We start from the raw sequence: 22,945 nt of genomic DNA, 5'->3' as shown, positions 1-22,945 counted from the left end.
TAATGCTGTTTAATAGACTGTATTTATAGTATTGACATGTGAATAATGCTGTATTAAATACTGTATTTATATTATTCATAAGTGAATAATACTGTTTAATAGACTGTATTTATATTATTCAAATGTGAATAATGCTGTATAATAGACTGTACTTATAGTATTCACATGTGAATAATGTTGTATTAAAAACTGTATTTATATTATTCATATGTGAATAATGCTGTGTAATAGACTGTATTTATATTATTCAAATGTGAATAATGCTGTATAATAGGCAGTATTTATAGTATTCACATGTGAATAATGCTGTATAATAGACCATATTTATTGTATTGACATTTGAATAATGCTGTATTAAATACTGTATTTATTGTATTCACATGTGAATAATGCTGTATAATAGACTGTATTTATAGTACTGACATGTGATTAATGCTGTATTAAATACCGTATTTATATTGTTCACATGTGAATAATACTGTATTAAATACTGTATTTATATTATTCACATGTGAATAATGCTGTATAATGGACCGTATTTATAGTATTGACATGTGAATAATGCTGTATTAAATACTGTATTGATAGTATTCACATGTGAATAATGCTGTGTAATAGACTGTATTTATATTATTCAAATGTGAATAATGCTGTATAATAGACTGTATTTATATTATTCACATGTGAATAATGCTGTATAATAGACGGTATTTATAGTATTGACATGTGAATAATGCTGTATTAAATACTGTATTTATATTATTCATATGTGGATAATGCTGTTTAATAGACTGTATTATATTATTCAAATGTGAATAATGCTGTATAATAGACTGTACTTATAGTAATCACATGTGAATAATGCTGTATTAAATACTGTATTTATTTTATTCATATGTGAATAATGATGTGTAATAGACTGTATTTATATTATTCAAATGTGAATAATGCTGTATAATAGGCAGTATTTATAGTATTCACATGTGAATAATGCTGTATAATAGACCGTATTTATAGTATTGACATTTGAATAATGCTGTATTAAATACTGTATTTATTGTATTCACATGTGAATAATGCTGTATAATAGACTGTATTTATAGTACTGACATGTGATTAATGCTGTATTAAATACCGTATTTATATTGTTCACATGTGAATAATACTGTATTAAATACTGTATTTATATCATTCACATGTGAATAATGCTGTATAATGGACCGTATTTATAGTATTGACATGTGAATAATGCTGTATTAAATACTGTATTTATATTATTCACATGTGAATAATGCTGTGTAATAGACTGTATTGATATTATTCAAATGTGAATAGTGCTGTATAATAGGCAGTATTTATAGTATTCACATGTGAATAATGCTGTATAACAGACCGTATTTATAGTATTGACATGTGAATAATGCTGTATTAAATACTGTATTGATAGTATTCACGTGTGAATAATGCTGTGTAATAGACTGTATTTATATTATTCACATGTGAATAATGCTGTATAATAGAATGTATTAATATAATTAAAATGTGAATAATGCTGTATAATAGGCAGTATTTATAGTATTCACATGTGAATAATGCTGTATGATAGACCGTATTTACAGTATTGACATGTGCATAATGCTGTATAATAGACTGTATTTATATTATTCACATGTGAATAATGCTGTATAATAGACTGTATTTATATTATTCACATGTGAATAATGCTGTATAATAGACGGTATTTATAGTATTGACATGTGAATAATGCTGTATTAAATACTGTATTTATATTATTCACATGTGAATAATGCTGTATAATAGACTGTATTTATATTATTCACATGTGAATAATGCTGTATAATAGACGGTATTTATAGTATTGACATGTGAATAATGCTGTATTAAATACTGTATTTATATTATTCACATGTGAATAATGCTGTATTAAATACTGTATTTATATTATTCACATGTGAACAATGCTGTAAAATAGACTGTATTTATAGTATTGACATGTGAATAATGCTGTATAATAGACTGTATTTGTATTTTTTACACGTGAACAATGCTGTATAACAGTATTTTTATTATTCACACGTGAATAATCCTGTATAAAAAAACTGTATTTATTTCATTCACATGAGAATAATGCTATATGATACTGTATTTATAGTATTGACATGTGAATAATGCTGTATTAAATACTGTATTTATAATATTCACATGTAAATAATGCTGTGCAATAGACTGTATTTATATTATTCACATGTGAATAATGCTGTATAATAGACTATTTATATTATTCACATGTGAATAATGGTCTATAATAGACGGTTTTAGTATTATTCACATGTGAATAATGCTGTATAATAAATAAATAAATGATAAATGGGTTGTACTTGTATAGCGCTTTTCTACCTTCAAGGTACTCAAAGCGCTTTGACACTACTTCCACATTTACCCATTCACACACACATTCACACACTGATGGAGGGAGCTGCCATGCAAGGCGCCAACCAGCACCCATCAGGAGCAAGGGTGAAGTGTCTTGCTCAGGACACAATGGACGTGACGAGGTTGGTTCTAGGTGGGATTTGAACCAGTGACCCTCGGGTTGCGCACGGCCACTCTCCCACTGCGCCACGCCGTCTGTATAATAGACTGTAATTAAATTATTCGCATATGAATAATGCTGTAGAAAATACTGTATTTATATTATTCACGTGTGAATAATACTGTATAACAGACTAGTTATGATTAATAACATGTTACTTACACATTAATAACATAACAGCATGAAACATTAACTTAATCAATTTGACCAAAAATAGTTTGCAGCACAAACGATTGGAACTTGTTTGTGGTATGTGGACATAGTTGGGGTGGTGAGGGTCTAGTTATGGTTAATAACATGTTCATTACACATTAATAACATATTAATTACACATTAATAACATAACACCATAAAACGTTAACTTAATCAGTTTGACCAAAATAGTTTTCAGCAAAAACGATTGGGACTAGTTTGCGGTGACGTGGACATAGTTGGGGGGGGGGGGGGGGGGGGGGGTTGTCTAGTTATGATTAATAACATTTTAATTACACACTATGTTGATAACTTAAAATCAATCACACCAAAAATAGTTTGCAGCAAAAAGCGAGTGGGACTAGTGTGGGCTAATTTCAACATAGTTGGGGGGCGGAGAGGAGGGTGGGGGGGGGTCGAGTAATGATTAACAACACGTTAATTACCTGTTAATAACATAAAACGTTAATAACTTAAAATCAATCACACCAAAAATTGTTTGCGGCATAAACGAGTGGGAGTAGTGTAGGCAATTTGGACATAGTTGGGGAGCAGGGGGGGGGGGGGTCTAGTCATGATTAATAACATGTTAATTACACATTAATAGCACAATAGCATCAAACATTAATAACTTAAAATCAATTACAAAAATAGTTTGCAGCACAAACGATTGGGACTTGTTTGCAGTGATGTGGACATAGTTGGGGGGGTGAGGGTCTAGTTATGATTAATAACATGTTCATTACACATGAATAACATGTTAGTTACACATTAATAACATAACACCATGAAATGTTAATAACTTAATCAGTTTGACCGAAATAGTTTTCAGCACAAACAATTGGGACTGATTGTAGCTGAGATAGGCGCCAGCGCCCCCCGTGACCCCGGTAGGGAATAAGCGGTAGGAAATGGATGGATGGACAGTTGGGACTTGTTTGCGGTGGTGATATGGACATGGTTGGGGGCGTCTAGTTATGATTAATAACATATTAAGAACATGTTAATAACGTAAAACATTAATCACTTAAAATCAAATAGACCAAAAATAGTTTTCAGCACAAACACACTTTTGGGGAAATGTGGACAAAGTGATTTATTAAAACCATGACTAAAGATAAAAAGTAAAAATAAAAATAAAATAAAAAATGCTATATTATTTTATATATGTTGTATATTTTTGAATAGTTAAAGCAAAGCTAAAATAAACTGATAGTTTCATTTCAAAATGTAAAAAAGATAAATAAATAAATGACCCAATACTTGTGCAGATGAGACTATTCCCTGGCCCCTCCCTAATTGGTCGTGTCCCCAGAGGAGGCGGGACTAAGAGGGGGTAACCCCGCCCCCGTCTCTGACTGCTTCCTCTTTCCGCCACAACGCTGATGTGTTACTAACTTTGTCCCCAAACTTCACTCTCCAACGTGGCTAAAATGTGGCATTTCGGACCCAAAGTGGCGCTGCTTCTCCTCTTGGCTTTCCCATGCGGGCTGCTATCCGTCAGTAAGTCGTGTCTTTTATCTTGTGTGGTTCAACTAAAAAAAAAAGCTAATTAGACCGCCAAACATATCGACGTGGCACATTTTACTACAGTCGGACTTTTCAAATTTCTGACGACACTCCACAAACTTTTTTTTATATTTCTTATTGATTTTCCTTCCGTCCAATCAATTTTTTACCGCTTGTCCCTTTTGGGGTGCCTATCTTTACCACGCCGAAATGAATGAATGTAGTTGGCCATCTGCGAGCGTTTAAACGTGACGACTTCTGCTCGGACTTGCCGTCAAAGACAAAAATTATTTCAAAAATAACTTTATAATTAATTTATAATGTTCTGTTTAGACTTGAAGTGTGGTTATATTGATATTTTGCTCGTGCCTGCAGGGACACGTCATCATAAGTATGTGCTACAACTTGTGTTATGACGTCATACTCCAGCTCACACACACACTGCTGCTTTTCCATATTTATGCACTGCTTTGCATTATTTTCAATGTTTTTATATTGTGATCACCAGAAGTTATGGAAATGTCAAATAATATTTTCATGTTTATTATAGGCCTCCAGAAACCCACTACTACCGACCACGCAGTTTGATAGTTTATATATCAATGATGAAATCTTAAAGGCCTACTGAAATGAGATTTTCTTATTTAAACGGGGATAGCAGGTCCATTCTATGTGTCATACTTGATCATTTCGCGATATTGCCATATTTTTGCTGAAAGGATTTAGTAGAGAACATTCACGATAAAGTTTGCAACTTTTGGTCGCTAATAAAAAAGCCTTGCCTGTACCGGAAGAAGCAGACGATGAGCGCGTGACGTCACTAGTTGTAGGGCTCCTCACATCCTCACATTGTTTACAATCATGGCCACCAGCAGCGAGAGCGATTCGGACCGAGAAAGCGACGATTTCCCCATTAATCTGAGCGAGGAAGAAAGATTTGTGGATGAGGAAAGTTAGAGTGAAGCAATAGAAAGAAAAAAAAAGGAGGGCAGCGAGAGCGATTCAGATGTTATGATAAATGAATAAATGGGTTGTACTTGTATAGCGCTTTTCTACCTTCAAGGTACTCAAAGCGCTTTGACACTACTTCCACATTTACCCATACACACACACATTCACACACTGATGGAGGGAGCTGCCATGCAAGGCGCCAACCAGCACCCATCAGGAGCAAGGGTGAAATGTCTTGCTCAGGACACAACGGACGTGACGAGGTTGGTATTAGGTGGGATTTGAACCAGTGACCTTCGGGTTGCGCACGGCCAATCTTCCACTGCGCCACGCCGTCCCTCACATTAACTAGACACATTAACTAGGATAATTCTGGAAAATCCCTTATCTGCTTATTGTGTTACTAGTGTTTTAGTGAGATTATAAAGTCATACCTGAAAGTCGGAGTGCAGCGGTGACCGCCAGTGTCTCTGATGGAAGCCATGGAGGAGCCAAGAAAGTCACAGCTGCTGCAGAAGGACACAAACACAGCTCAAGTCTCCGGTAAGAGCCGACTTAATATCACAATTTTCTCATCCAAAAACTTGCTGGTTGACATGTGGTAGAGAAACATGTTCGCTTGACCGCTCTGTTCCATATTAAAGCGTCACAACAAACAAAGAAACACCAGCTGTGTTTTGGTTGCTAAAGGCAGCTGCAATCCAGCGCTTTCCACCAGCAGCATTCTTCTTTATAGTCTCTAGTATTAATTGAACAAATCGCAAAAGATTCAGCAACACAGATGTCCAGAATACTGTGTAATTATGCGATTAAAGCAGACGGCTTTTAGCCGTGAGTGGTGCTGGGCTAAAATGTCCCCTACAACCAATAACATCACAAACACGTGTCAACATAAGCGTCATCATTCCGCGACGTTTTCAACAGGATACCTCGCGGTAAATTTAAAATTGTAATTTAGTAAACTAAAAAGGCCGTATTGGCATGTGTTGCAATGTTAATATTTCATCATTGATATATAAACTAGCAGACTGCGTGGTCGGTAGTAGTGGGTTTCAGTAAGCCTTTAACATTGCAACACATGCCAAGACGGCCTTTTTAGTTTACTAAATTGCAATTTTAAATTTCACGCGAAGTATCCTGTTGAAAACGTTGCGGTATGATGACGTGTGCGCGTGACGTCACGGATCGTAGCGGACATTTTGTGTTTCAGCCCGATCCCAGCTATAAGTCGTCTGCTTTAATCGCATAATTACACAGTGTTCTGGACATCTGGGTTGATGAATCTTTTGCAATTTTTTCAATTAATAATGGAGACGTCAAAGAAGAAAGATGTAGGTGGGAAGCGGTGTATTGCGGCTGCCTTTAGCAACACAAACACAGCCGGTGTTTCCTTGTTTACATTCCCGAAGGTGAAGCTTTACTATGGAACAGAGCGGTCAAGCGAACATGGTTCTCTACCACTTGTCAACCGGCAGGTTTTGGTGAGATAATTGGGGTAATAAGTCGACTCGTGCCGTAGACATGAGCGGAGCTTGCGTCGTTCCTGGTGCACCTGTCAAAGAGGCAGCTGCGGACTCTCTGGCATCCTCCGACCGGCCGCCGTGGAGGAGGGGGTAAAAAAAATCAGCCCGGCCCGACCGGCTGCCTTCGCCTTGCCTCGTCGAGAAACGTGGGTTCCCTTAGAGACACTGGCGGTCACCACACCCTTGGCCACACCCCTCCGACTTTCAGGTACGACTGTATAATCTCACTAAAACACTAGTAACACAATAAATGTGTCTAATAACATCTGAATCGCTCCCAGTGCCCTGTCTTTTTCTATAAAATCTAGTCCTTCACTTTCACTATCCTTATCCACGAATCGTTCATCCTCGCTCAAATTAATGGGGAAATCGTCGCTTTCTCGGTCCGAATCGTTCTCGCTACTGGTGACCATGATTGTAAACAATGTGAGGATGTGAGGAGCTCCACAACCCGTGACGTCATGCGCACATCGTCTGCTACTTCCGGTACAGACAAGGCTTTTTTATTAGCAACCAAAAGTCGCAAACTTTATCGTCGATGTTCTCTACTAAATCCCTTCAGCAAAAATATGGCAATATCGCGAAATGATCAAGTATGACACATAGAATGGACCTGCTATCCCCGTTTAAATGAGAAAATCAAATTTTAGTAGGCCTTTAACACAAAAATAAATCACAGGGTTTACCACACATTCATTTATTTGTGGCGGCCCGCCACGAAAGAATTACGGCCGCCACAAAAAAGAAGGGAAAAAAATATATATATATATATATTTTTTATTTTATTTTTATTTTTTATTTTTATTATTATTATTTTTTTTTTTCCAGCTTTTGACTCGCTCGACCGCTCATAAAAGCAATGGGACTCTGTCTGTGAATGAAGCTTGCAGTTACATATTATATAAATATGTAAATATTATATAAATATGTATATAAATATGTACATAAAGTGTCGTAATTATATTCCAACTCTGCGTTCTTCTTGGTCATCGCCGCTGCCCCCCCGCCGCCCGACCACACCACCACAAATAGATGCTTGACCTGTGGGAAACACTGAATCATGCTCAATTAAAAAAAAAAAATCAACCTTTACATTTGTTAACCGTGTTACAAAAAAGACCAATTAGACTGATGCATAATGTTGGATATAGAGAACATACAAAAGAGGGGTGTGGGAATAAATCAATTCGAATACGAATCGCGATTCTCAGGTTGTGCGATTCGTAATTGATTCTCTTTTTTTTTTTAATCGATTTTTTAAATTTATTTTTTAAATTTAATAACCTAATAACTTCAAATAAATTACACCAAAAATAGTTTGCAGCACAAACAAACATTTGGGGTGATGTGGACAAAGTGATTTATTAAAACTATAACTAATGATAAAAAATAAACACCATACACCCCCCCTACACATTTCTATTACATATAAGATGTCGGGCTAATAGAAGTGTGGAAATTGATGTTCTGCGTACCACACACACACACACACATAGCAGGCCTAGACAGGAGGATGACAGTGGAGGTACACAGAACATTAAAGGGTCAAATGTGTGAGAAAATGAGAGCAGACAAGTATTGACAAACAATGTCGCAACCTCGTGTGGGAACGACAGCTGCAGAAACATTAAAGAAGAATCCCTGTGGGATGCAAAAACTTGCAGAAAAAAAATCCGTAGAATGTTTATACTCAGCCGGCGTTGGTGGGTCTGATGGACCCGTTGCATTTTGTGGCTTTTAATGCCTCACAATCAAACACTTTTTTGTTAAAATACTGAAAAGATGTTTATTGGGATAAGGTAAACATCTGATGACATGGTTGTGCAGGTCCGGTGTCGGCGGAGTCGGACTCTGCCGAGGATATCGACCCAGATGCCTCCGTGGATGAGGAGGAGGAGGAGGATGAAGAGGAAATACTGGTGGAAGAAGACCAAGTCCAAAGCACGGTGAGTACGAAAAATAACGTGAGCGTCTCTGCCGTAATGGCTTCCATCTCACGCCGTGCTCCGTGTCAGGAAGGAGACGGCGAAGACGACGCCGAAGCCGACGATAAGACCGTGACGTCTCACCCTGATGCCGACACCACCATCGTCTTCACCACGGGAGAAGGTAAGCGGGACGTTCGGGAGAGAAACTCTGGCCCTCACACCATGCTCGTCTTCCAGAGTTCTTCGCCAATGAGATTGTGAAATTCCTGGTGGGGTTCACCAACAAGGGCGGTCAGGAGTTCAACGTTCAGTCCCTGGAGGCCTCCTTCCGTTACCCCCAGGACTTCCAGTTCTACATTCAGAATGTAAGCTCGACTCGATACAGAACCAACATCAAATTTAATGGCAGCTTCCTGACAAACAATACAGTCAATATATGCATATGTTATGCAAATGTATACATATCCATCATGTAAAGCTACCTTACAGGGCATGAAGAAGGTTAACAAATATGAGTTTGTACTACTAACGCCATCTTAGAAGACGTGGAAAAGCATCGTTAATGAGCATGACAAAGGACTACGTTTACGATCACAAATCGTGAATTTAGCTCGCAATATTTTGGACCAAAATAAAGTTACAAGGTTCAACTTTGGGTACAAACCGGCGATGCAACGTTACAAAGAATATATATGCAGTATTTCTTCCAAAATAACCACCATGAAGTACTTGCTGGCTCTGTAACTCTCTTTGCTTGTTGCTTGCTGTTACTACATTATATACAGTATATACTTGCATTGTGTTTATTGTACATAATGCATACTATAATAAAGGTGTCTTACTTTTATATATATATATATCTATGCATATATATATATATATATGTATGTATATATATGTATGTATGTATGTGTGTATATATATTTTGTAATATATAGATATATATAGTTTATATATATATATATATGTACATGTATGTATATATATATATATATATATATATATATATATATATATATATATATATATATATATATATATGTATATGTGTGTGTGTGTGTGTGTGTGTGTATATATATATATATACGTATATAATGTAGTATCTTACACCTTCATAACAATAGGTAATATGTACAATATACACACTGCAGGTATGTATATATATCCATTTTCTACCGCTTATTCCCTTTGGGGTCGCGGGGGGCGCTGGTGCCTATCTCAGCTACAATCGGGCGGAAACGGGGTACACCTTGGACAAGTCGCCACCTCATCGCACATATATATATATATATATATATATATATATATATATATATATATATATATATATATATATATATATATATATATATATATATATATATATATATATATATATACTTGCAGTGTGTATATTGTACATGTTACATATTGTTATGAAGGTGTCTGTTACTACATTATATATATACTTGTAGTCAGTATATTGTACATATTACATATTGTTATGAAGGTGTCTGTTACTACATTATATATATACTTGTAGTGTGTATATTTTACATATTACATATTGTTATGAAGGTGTCTGTTACTATATTATATATATACTTGTAGTGTGTATATTACATATTGTTATGAAGGTGTCTGTTGCTACTATTGATATATATATATATATACATATATTTACAGTGTGTATATTGTCCATGTTGTTATGAAGGTGTCTGTTACTATATTGTATATTTATACTTGCAGTGTGTATATTGTACAAATTAAATATTGTTATAAAGGTGTCTATTATTAAATCATATATATACTTGCAGTGTGTATATAAAACATTGATGGAGGGTTTTGAAGTAGTTTTAGAGGATTTGAAGGCTACAATGGTGACTCATTTATCTCCTTTTTTATCGTCATTAAAATCCTCAAAAAAAATATATATATATATATGTATATGTGTGTGTGTGTCTTGTCTCTCATAATGAATGTAAACAATTGGCAAAATTGCAGTTCCCCTTTAAGATTACTAAATAGTTACTTCAATGATCACCAGAATGTTTAATGATGAATTAATATGCAATTGTTAAGTGACAAATAAAGCATGTATTAATACAGTGGTGCATCATTTGGATGAAATAGTCACATTTGAATAACTGTGCAGTTCACAGCGTTGCCTCTGGACACGGTGGTTCATCCTGCTGCTCAAGCCACCTTCGAGTACTCCTTCATCCCAGCCCAGCCCATGGCCGGACGTCCTTTTGGTCTTGTCATCCTCCTCAACTACCTTGACGCAGAGGTACGCCAGCACCCTTCATCCTACTAATGATACAACGTCACTATCTGTCGGGTTCAAACCCCAATGACATCTATTAAACAGACAAGAAGCAAGGAATTAAACAGACACAGGATTAAATTTGGCTCATGAGGAGAAAGGTCTGGACTGTACTCTTGAACAGTCTTCCACCACGCTCTGACAAAATGGTTGCACGCATCCTCTTTTATTTAGACTTTCCCTGATTACAGAACAACAGCTGTTTCTAAGGGGAGAGGGGGTCGTAAAAAGCTGTTGCACTCGGTCACAAAACAGTTCAAAGAAAAGAAGTCTGGAACTTGCGTCAGGTCCTGTTTCCTCTCCGCTTTGTAGATTTTGGGTCAAGACAGGGTCTTCTTGTGGATCACAATAGATCCAAGAAACTGACACCTTCATGTTGCTTCCCATCGTACAAGTTGGAGTTTTACAAACCTTTTGCTTGGTAGGATCGAAAACAGTTTTTGTCTACTAGCCGGGAACTCATGGGAACAGGAAGTTTTGTGATAACTTACATATTATTATTCTGACACTATCAAAAACATGTCCTATCTTGATGAAATTTGTGGTCGTGTTTCCTAATAATTCACTTGTTACCACTTCCTGATCCTTCTGTCCCGTTCTCCAGGGCACCGTGTTCCAGACCGCCATTTACAACCAGACTGTCACCATCACCGAGAGAGAAGAAGGACTGGATGGTGAAACGTAAGGCAGCCTTTTTTTTTGTCCTAATCTCTGCAAATGTACATTTATTTCCCACCTCGGGCGTCTTTCTCTTTCTCACAATATTATGTTAGATCCACTGTGGACTGGACTCTCACTATTATGTTAGATCCACTATGGACTGGACTTTCACTATTATGTTAGATCCTTTATGGACTGGACTCTCAAAATATTATGCTAGATCCACTGTGGACTGGACTCTCACTATTATGTTAGATCCACTATGGACTGGACTCTCACTATTATGTTAGATCCTTTATGGACTGGACTCTCATAATATTATGCTAGATCCTTTATGGACTGGACTCTCATAATATTATGCTAGATCCACTATGGACTGGACTCTCTCTATTATGTTGGATCTACTATGGACTGGACTCTCACTATTATGTTAGATCCACTATGGACTGGACTTTCACTATTATGTTAGATCCTTTATGGACTGGACTCTCATAATATTATGCTAAATCCATTGTGGACTGGACTCTCACTATTATGTTAGATCTGGACTCTCACTATTATGTTAGATCCACTATGGACTGGACTTTCACTATTATGTTATATCCACTATGGACTGGACTCACTATTATGTTAGATCCACTATGGACTGGAATCTTACTATTATGTTAGATCCACTATGGACTGGACTTTCACTATTATGTTAGATCCTTTATGGACTGGACTCTCATAATATTATGCTAGATCCGATGTGGATTGAACTCTGACTATTATGTTAGATCCACTATGGACTGGACTCTCACAATATTATATTAGATCCACTATGGACTGGACTCTCTCACTATTATGTTAGATCCACTATGGACTGGACTATCACTATTATGTTAGATCCACTATGGACTGGACTCTCACACTATTATGTTAGATCCACTTTGGACTGGACTCTCACAGTAACTATTATGTTAGATCCACTATGGACTGAGCGTCTCACTGTTATGTTAGATCCACTTTGGACTGGACTCACACTATTATGTCAGATCTACTATGGACTGGACTCTCACTATTATGTTAGATCCACTATGGACTGGACTCTCACACTATTATGTTAGATCCACTATGGACTGGACTTTCACTATTATGTTAGATCCTTTATGGACTGGACTCTCATAATATTATGCTAAATCCATTGTGGACTGGACTCTCACTATTATGTTTGATCTGGACTCTCACTATTATGTTAGATCCACTATGGACTGGACTTTCACTATTATGTTAGATCCTTTATGGACTGGACTCTAATATTATGCTACATCCACTGTGGACTGGACTCTCACTATTATGTTATATCCACTATGGACTGGACTCACTATTATGTTAGATCCACTATGGACTGGAATCTTACTATTATGTTAGATCCACAATGGACTGGACTTTCACTATTATGTTAGATCCACTATGGACTGGACTCTCACAATATTATATTAGATCCACTATGGACTGGACTCTCTCACTATTATGTTAGATCCACTATGGACTGGACTCTCACTATCATGTTAGATCCACTATGGACTGGACTCTCACACTATTATGTTAGATCCACTTTGGACTGGACTCTCACAGTAACTATTATGTTAGATCCACTATGGACTGAGCTTCTCACTGTTATGTTAGATCCACTTTGGACTAGACTCACACTATTATGTTAGATCCACCATGGACTGGACTCACACTATTATGTTAGATCCACTATGGACTGGACTCTCACAGTAACTATTATGTTAGATCCACTATGGACTGAGCTTCTCACTGTTATGTTAGATCCACTTTGGACTAGACTCACACTATTATGTTAGATCCACCATGGACTGGACTCACACTATTATGTTAGATCCACTATGGACTGGACTCTGACACTATTATGTCAGATCTACTATGGACTGGACTCTCACAATTATGTTAGATCCACTATGGACTGGACTCTCACACTATTATGTTAGATCCACTATGGACTGGAATCTCACTTTTATGTCGGAGCCACTATGGACTGGACTGTCACACTATTATGCTAGATCCACTATGGACTGGACTCTCACACTATTATGTTAGATCCACTATGGACTGGACTTTCACTATTATGTTAGATCCCTTATGGACTGGACTCTCATAATATTATGCTAAATCCATTGTGGACTGGACTCTCACTATTATGTTTGATCTGGACTCCCACTATTATGTTAGATCCACTATGGACTGGACTTTCACTATTATGTTAGATCCTTTATGGACTGGACTCTAATATTATGCTACATCCACCTTGGACTGGACTCTCATTATTATGTTAGATCCTTTATGGACTGGACTCACTATTATGTTAGATCCACTATGGACTGGAATCTTACTATTATGTTAGATCCACTATGAACTGGACTTTCACTATTATGTTAGATCCACTATGGACTGGACTCTCACAATATTATATTAGATCCACTATGGACTGGACTCTCTCACTATTATGTTAGATCCACTATGGACTGGACTCTCACCATCATGTTAGATCCACTATGGACTGGACTCTCACACTATTATGTTAGATCCACTTTGGACTGGACTCTCACAGTAACTATTATGTTAGATCCATTATGGACTGAGCTTCTCACTGTTTTGTTAGATCCACTTTGGACTAGACTCACACTATTATGTTAGATCCACTATGGACTGGACTCTGACACTATTATGTCAGATCTACTATGGACTGGACTCTCACTATTATGTTAGATCCACTATGGACTGGACTCTCACACTATTATGTTAGATCCAATATATGGACTGCACTCTCACACTATTATGTTAGATCCACTATGGACTGGAATCTCACTTTTATGTTGGAGCCACTATGGACTGGACTCTCACACTTTTATGTTAAATCCATTTGGACTGGACTCTCACACTATTATGCTAGATCCACTATGGACTGGACTCTCACAATAGTACGCTCGATCCACTATGGACTGGACTCTCAAAATATTATGCTACATCCACTATGGACTGGATTATCTCACACAATTATGTTAGATCCACTATGGACTGGATTCTCTCACACTATTATGTTAGATCCACTATGGACTGGACTCTCACACTATTATATTAGATCCACTATGGACTGAATTCTCACACTATTATGTTAGATCCACTATTGACTGGACTCTCACACTATTATGTCAGATCCCCTCGACGTCCAATGTTTCTCATTGTCCCATTGGGTTGAGTTTTTCCTTGCCCTGATGTGGGATCTGAACCGAGGATGTCGTTGTGGATTGTGCAGCCCTTTGAAACACTCATGATTTAGGGCTATATAAGTAAACATTGATTGATAGATGGCAGTCAGACATAAGAGATACGTGTAGACTGCAGTATGATGGCAATATAACTTAGGTAAACAACACCAGCTTTTTATATGTTCCATTGAACATAAAGAACATTACAAACGACACTCTTAAGTGTTTTGAAACGCCATTTTTCAACTGTCGCAGATGGAATTGAAATTATTTGAGGTGTTGCCACTGAAACATTGACAAGTCAAATTTGCAATGTTGGTTTTCAGAGTCTTCCTGTACATCTTCCTTGCTGGACTGCTGGTCCTGATGCTCTTTGGAATGTACCAGGTGCTGGAGTCACGGACGGTAGGTGTCTTCAGTCAACTGCTAAACACACCTTCCCACAATTACTACCGCCATGTCACGATAACGCTCACATGAAGATGTGGAAAACCAGAAACAGCCTCAATGGCGGAGTTGAAGACGTATTGGAAAGTTGGGCACTCAAGTAAGAATATCGTTACTTTAGAATAAAATGACTCAAGTAAAAGTAAAAAGTACTCATCAAAATAATTACTTTTCTGTGAAAAAACTACCCAAGTATTGACTACTGTTGCGTTTGGACCAGATATTCCTCTTGCTGGGAATTTAAACTGCTGGTCACCCCCAAGTTCTTTTGATGACACATAAGCTGATTTTAAATGAATCCGAGACAGAGTAGGTATGCTGACATTTTATTCCAAAGCTTTGGGAGACCAATCTATGAACAACACCTTCAAATCGCATCGCCCAAGTTGATCTGACAATCCTACGGAAGCGCTATCTTATTCAATATGTTTCCTCGCCCCCACTCACACCAGAACGAATACACATGTCTATTGTCAAGATGAGACAAGAAGGGAGTATTGCTACTCCTCACATTCCTAAAGACAAGGTCCTCTACAGTGTACCATCGGTCAGGAGATAGGGAAAAGATAAACAAAGTACAAGATGGAACTGTACTGGAGAGGAGACTACGCCGGATAGTCGAACCTCGGATTCAGGAGGAACAGTATGGTTTTCGTCCTGGTTGTGGAACTGTGGACCAGCTCTATACTCTCGGCAGGGTTCTTGAGGGTGCATGGGAGTTTGCCCAACCAGTCTACATGTACTTTGTGGACTTGGAGAAGGCATTCGACCGTGTCCCTCGGGAAGTCCTGTGGGGAGTGCTCAGAGAGTATGGGGTATCGGACTGTCTTATTATGGCAGTCCGATCCCTGTACGATCAGTGTCAGAGCTTGGTCCGCATTGCTGGCAGTAAGTCGGACACGTTTCCAGTGAGGGTTGGACTCCGCCAAAGCTGTCCTTTGTCACCGATTCTGTTCATAACTTTTATGGACAGAATTTCTAGGCGCAGTCAAGGCACTGAGGGGTTCTGGTTTGGTGGCCGCGGGATTAGGTCTCTGCTTTTTGCAGACGATGTGGTCCTGTTGGCTTCATCTGGCTGGGATCTTCAGCTCTCACTGGATCGGTTCGCAGCCGAGTGTGAAGCGGCCGGAATGAGAATCAGCACCTCCAAATCCGAGTCCATGGTTCTCTCCCGGAAAAGGGTGGAGTGCCATCTCCGGGTTGGGGAGGAGACCCTGCCCCAAGTGGAGGAGTTCAAGTACCTAGGAGTCTTGTTCACGAGTGGGGGAAGAGTGGATCGTGAGATCGACAGGCGGATCGGTGCGGCGTCTTCAGTAATGCGGATGTTATACCGATCTGTTGTGGTGAAGAAGGAGCTGAGCCGGAAGGCAAAGCTCTCAATTTGACCAGTCGATCTACGTTCCCATCCTCACCTATGGTCATGAGCTTTGGGTCATGACCGAAAGGATAAGATCACGGGTACAAGCGGCCCAAATGAGTTTCCTCCGCCGTGTGGCGGGGCTCTCCCTTAGAGATAGGGTGAGAAGCTCTGCCATCCGGGAGGAACTCAAAGTAAAGCCGCTGCTCCTCCACATGGAGAGGAGCCAGATGAGGTGGTTCGGGCATCTGGTCAGGATGCCACCCGAACGCCTCCCGAGGGAGGTGTTTAGGGCACCTCCAACCGGTAGGAGGCCACGGGGAAGACCCAGGACACGTTGGGAAGACTATGTCTCCCGGCTGGCCTGGGAACGCCTCGGGATCCCCCGGGAAGAGCTAGACGAAGTGGCTGGGGAGAGGGAAGTCTGGGCTTCCCTGCTTAGGCTGCTGCCCCCGCGACCCGACCTCGGATAAGCGGAAGAAGATGGATGGATGGATGGATATGGATATATGTAGATATCTATCTCCGGCACTACCTTATGATTTATTTAGTAATTAATTTTTACGGTTCTTGGACTACAATTGTAGTGTGAGTGTGTGTAGTAGGGTTGTACGGTATACCGATATTAGTATAGTACTGCGATACTAACGAATCATTTTTGGAACTATACCGCCTCTAAAACATACCAGTCTCGCACCCGCGTCCTAGTCACGTCGTGACATTGCTGGTTTATGAGCAGAGGAGCATGTTGGGCAGCACACACACGGAATACTTACAAACCCAGTTTCCATATAAGTTGGGAAATTGTGTTAGATGTAAATATAAAAGGAATACAATGATTTGCAAATCCTTTTCAACCCATATTCAATTGAATGCACTACAAAGACAAGATATTTGATGTTCAAACTGATAAACTTTTTTTTTTTTTTGTTGCATATAATAATTAACGTAGAATTTCATGGCTGCAACACGTGCCAAAGTAGTTGGGAAAGGGTATGTTCACCACTGTGTTACATCACCATTTCTTTTAACAACACTCAATAAACATTTGGGAACTGAGGAAACTAATTGTTGAAGCTTTAAAATTGGAATTCTTCCCCATTCTTGTTTTATGTAGAGCTTCAGTCGTTCAACAGTCCGGGGTCTCCGCTGTCGTATTTTACGCTTCATAATGCGCCACACATTTTCGATAGGAGACAGGTCTGGACTGCAGGCGGGCCAGGAAAGTACCCACACTCTTTTTTTACAAAGCCACGCTGTTGTAACACGTGCTGAATGTGGCTTGGCATTGTCTTGCTGAAATAAGCAGGGGCGTCCATGAAAAAGATGGCACTTAGATGGCAGCATCTGTTGTTCCAAAACCTGTATGTACCTTTCAGCATTAATGGTGCCTTCACAGATGTGTAAGTTACCCATGCCTTGGGCACTAATGCAACTCCATACCATCACAGATGCTGGCTTTTGAACTTTGCGTTGATAACAGTCTGGATAGTTCGCTTCCACTTTGGTCCGGATGACACGATGTCGAATATTTCCAAAAACAATTTAAAATGTGGACTCGTCAGACCACAGAACACTTTTCCAGGTTGTATCAGTCCATCTTCGATGATCTCGGGCCCAGAGAAGCTGGCGATGTTTCTGGATGTTGTTGGTAAATGGCTTTCGCTTTGCATAGTAGTGCTTTAACTTGCACTTACAGATGTAGCGACTAACTGTATTTAGTGACAGTGGTTTTCTGAATTGTTACTGAGCCCATGTGGTGATATCCTTTAGATATTGATGTCAGTTTTTGATTGTGCCGTCTGAGGGATCGAAGGTCACGGTTATTCAATTTTAGTTTCCGGACATGCCGCTTACGTGGAGTGATTTCTTCAGATTCTCTGAAACGTTTGATGATATTATGGACCGTAGATGTTGAAATCCCCAAATTTCTTGCAATTGCACTTTGAGAAACGTTGTTCTTAAACTGTTTGACTATTTGCTCATGCGGTTGGGGACAAAGGGGTGTACCTCGCCCCATCCTTTCTTGTGAAAGACTGAGCATTTTTTGGGAAGCTGTTTTTATACCCAATCATGGCACCCACCTGTTCCCAATTAGCCTGCACACCTGTGGGATGTGTTTGAGCATTCCTCAACTTTATCAGTATTTATTGCCACATTTGCCAACTTCTTTGTCACGTGTTGCTGGCATCAAATTCTAAAGTTAATAATTATTTGCAACACAAAAAAAATGTTTATTAGTTTGAACATCAAATATGTTGTCTTTGTAGCATATTCAACTGAATATGGGTTGAAAATGATTTGCAAATCATTGTATTCCGTTTATATTTACATCTAACACAATTTCCCAACTCATATGGAAACAGGGTTTGTAAATGAATGTAACAATCTGAATGAAACTCAATGTAACGGAGTAAAAGTAGCGTTTCTTCTTCTCAAAAAGTAAAAAGTATGTTGCATTAAAACTACCCTGACAAGTGCATTTCATCCCAAAAGTTACTCAAGTAAATGTGACGGAGTAAATGTCTTTTTGATGCGCACATCACAATTCTCATCAATCTCATCAATCAATCCACCGAATGCAGCTGAGATAGGCTCCAGCACCCCCTGCCACCCCAAAAGGGACAAGCAGTAGAAAATGGATGACATCACAATTCTAACCCGCTCCGCTCATTTCAAACTGTTTGGTTTCCAGAAAAGGAGAATGCCAGTGAAGATCGAGAAAGGCACGACTGGCATGAACGACGTGGACATCAGCTGGATTCCCCAGGAGACTCTCAACGTCATGAGTATGTTTGTTGTTTTATGAGAAATAAGCATGTTTACATACATATACACATACAGTTGTGGTGCACTAACATTATATACGTCTTTTTACAGCATCGTACAAGAACACGTTTGTAGTTACCAGTTAAAATGTTGACATTACCTGTCTTTTCCCCAAGTAATACCTCAGAAAACACCTGGCTTTCCAAGTACCACCATCATGACTAACATTGAAGTACAGTAGTGTAGTAGACCTGAGTATTCATCAAATACCAACACAATGACAACATTAAAATACTGTAGTGTAGTAGACTTAAGTATTCTTCAAGTACCACCATAATGACAACATTAAAGTACCGCAGTGTAGTAGACCTAAGTATTCATCAAGTACCACCATAATGACTTTAAAATACAGTAGTGTAGTAGACCTAAGTATTCATCAAGTACCACCATAATGACTTTAAAATACAGTAGTGTAGTAGACCTAAGTATTCATCAAGTACCACCACCATGATTAACTTTGAAGTACAGTAGCATAGTAGCCCAGAGTATTCATCAAGTATCACCATCATGACTAACATTGAAGTACAGTAGTGTAGTAGACATAAGTATCCATCAAGTACCACCATAATGACCACATTAAAGTACAGAAGTGTAGTAGACCTAAATATTCATCAAGTATCATCATAATGACATTAAAGTACAGTAGTGTAGTAGACCTAAGTATCCATCAAGTACCATCATAATGACAACATTAAAATACAGTAGCATAGTAGACCTAAGTATTCATCAAGTACCACCATAATGACTTTGAAATACAGCAGTGTAGTAGACCTAAGTATTCATCAAGTACCACCATCATGATTAACTTTGAAGTACAGTGGCGTAGTAGCCCTGAGTATTCATCAAGTACCACCACAATGACAACATTTAAATACAGAGTTGTAGTAGACCTAAGTATTCATCAAGTACCACCATAATGACAACATTAAAGTACAGTAATGTAGTAGACCTAAGTATTCATCAAGTACCACCATAATGACGACATTAAAGTACAGTAGTATATTAGACCTAAGTATTCATCAAGTACCACCATAATGAAAACATTAAAGTACAGTAGTGTAGTAGACCTAAGTATTCATCAAGTACCACCATAATGAAAACATTAAAGTACAGTAGTGTAGTATACCTAAGTATTCATCAAGTACACCATCATGACTTTAAAATACAAACGTGTAGTCGACCTAAGTATTCAAGTTCCACCATAATGACAACATTAAAGTACAGTACATTAGTAGACCTAAGTATTCATCAAATACCACCATAATGACAACATTTAAAAACAGTAGCATGGTAGACCTAAGTATTCATCAAGTACCACCATAATGAGTAACATTTGAAATACAGTAGCATAGCAGGCCTAAAGTATTGATTAAAAACAAAGCAGACATTTTATTTAATAATTATATTTGATATTTTTGGCCAATTGTCCGGACTATAAGCAGCACGCACTTAATTAGAAAAAAAAAAGTTTCCTAATTTTACCCGTACCGGACTATAAATCGCAGATATATATATATATATATATATATATATATATATATATATATATATATATATATATATATATATATATATGTATGTCTGGAAATTAGTTATTTACACAGAAATATTCAGTGAATGTTTATTTACATAACTTAATTGTGTCCATACGGTGTCTGTAACAAGGCAGTAAAGCGGCTGATCTAACAAAACAGAAGTCATAGTCATGGACCCACTCAATCAATGGTGACGTTTTGGTGGATTTACTGATGAATTTGTGAAAGTGAAACAATACAAAAAGAATGCCGTTCTAAAGTAATAATACTAACACAGACACTTGCCTGTTAGCGTATTAGCTAATGCTAACGAGGCTAGCTTGATTACTTTATGATAGCATGTAGAAATATGTATGAAAACACTCCTACAGACATCACACCTGGGACGCTTTAGCAAGTAAGAATTGTTTTAGTTATATTGTAAAACTCACAAACAAATGAAGAATCCTTTCGAGTAGAAACGTTATCGACAAATACTGCCGTGTAACAGAACGAAACAGGAAGTAGATTTTCAACTCGCGGCACCTGCATTGAACAAAAGATGGGGCCAAAGTACATTTTAAGTATTTATGTCGGAGTAATATAAAAACAATTTTTTCAATCCATAAATTAGCCACATTGTTTTATAAGTCGCCGGGTAAGAATTGTTTTAGTTATATTGTAAAACCTACAAAAGTTGGTCGGAGTGATGAATGAAGAATCCATACGAGCAGGAACGCTATAGACGGCTCCACTTCCGGTTTACATTGTGGCCGTTGGCGAAGAAAAATACATAAATCGATAAGCCGCAGGGTTCAAAGTGTGGGAAAAAGTAGCGGTTTACAGTCTGGAATTGACTGCAGTTTAGCATCAAAGCTTCCCTTTATTTATTGCTTTTGGGAAGTGAATGTTGTTAACCAAGGTCTACTTTGGGACTTCCAGACAAGGCCTCGCCCAAGACCTCCCCCCGGAAACGAACCAAGCGGGCAGCCGGAGTGGACCAATAGAAGTCAAGTCAAGGTGGCGTCCGCCCGGTTTTCAGAGACGTTGTGGAAAAACCCGGACGCCGGCAACACAATTGTTCATTTTGTCTCGTTTTGTTGTCGCTGCGAGTGTTAAAGTGGTAAGTACAACCTCCGGGTGGAGACGGAACCTCACCGGGGAGTCTAGAAATGAATTTTTGGAGCAAGGAGCGGTCGCCAAACACCACAAAACGCTCGCCTTAACGACACTTAAATACATTTCCCGGACACGGTGGCAGTAAAGCGAGGCGATGGCGGTCCCGCTGCCAACGTGCAAACTTTTCAAATACACACTTTTTAAAAATAAATGTGGAAAAAAAACAATACATGCTCTTTTGTTGTTTGGGCCCATTTTATAAAATCTGTTTTAAAATGCATTTTAACACCTGTTAAAATGTTAAAGGAGTGGTTTGTAGCCGATTGGTGGCTGCCGAGAGGGCGGCAAAAGCATTGTTTGCTAATATTTTGCCACTTGCCAAGATTTAAAATTGTAGTCATTAATTTTACGTCACGATTTTTATTTTAGCATGAATCATTTTATCTTGTCTGTTTTAATTTAAACATGTTCATATTGAGAAAATAACTTTTCAAGTATATTTTTGTTCTCCCCACATACACTGCAAATTGTTTGCCACTTGGCAAGCTTTAACATTTTAGCTTTTTACTTAATTAGTGACTGACTAATCCTAATTTTAGCATGAATGATTATATTTGGTCTGAATTTGAGAAAATATATTTTGGGTTTCCCCCACATACACTGCAAATTGTTTGCCACTTAACAGGATTTAAAATTATATTCCTAAAAATGTCCCCAGTTTTAAG

General features: G+C 38.2%; 1 protein-coding gene across 2 annotated transcripts; it reads left to right on the top strand.

Annotated features, from left to right (window-relative positions):
• The first annotated feature begins 4,148 nt into the window (after positions 1-4,148).
• LOC133569982 (translocon-associated protein subunit alpha-like) lies at positions 4,149-22,447 on the top strand. Of its 2 annotated transcripts, none has more exons than XM_061922561.1 (9): positions 4,149-4,309; positions 8,617-8,735; positions 8,805-8,898; positions 8,955-9,082; positions 10,852-10,986; positions 11,627-11,703; positions 15,281-15,359; positions 19,454-19,547; positions 22,044-22,447. In XM_061922561.1, the coding sequence occupies exons 1-9, from the start codon at positions 4,240-4,242 to the stop codon at positions 22,106-22,108; spliced, it is 861 nt and encodes a 286-aa protein (XP_061778545.1). In that variant the 5' UTR covers positions 4,149-4,239; the 3' UTR covers positions 22,109-22,447. The 2 variants fall into 2 exon arrangements, with proteins under 2 accessions (XP_061778545.1, XP_061778546.1); XM_061922562.1 differs by lacking the exon at positions 22,044-22,447 and adding an exon at positions 19,639-19,831.
• Positions 22,448-22,945: the final 498 nt, after the last annotated feature.

This window comes from Nerophis ophidion, linkage group LG16 (assembly GCF_033978795.1).
Source record: "Nerophis ophidion isolate RoL-2023_Sa linkage group LG16, RoL_Noph_v1.0, whole genome shotgun sequence".
NCBI classification, from domain to species: Eukaryota; Metazoa; Chordata; class Actinopteri; order Syngnathiformes; family Syngnathidae; genus Nerophis; species Nerophis ophidion.
This window is presented reverse-complemented; position numbering and strand designations above follow the sequence as displayed.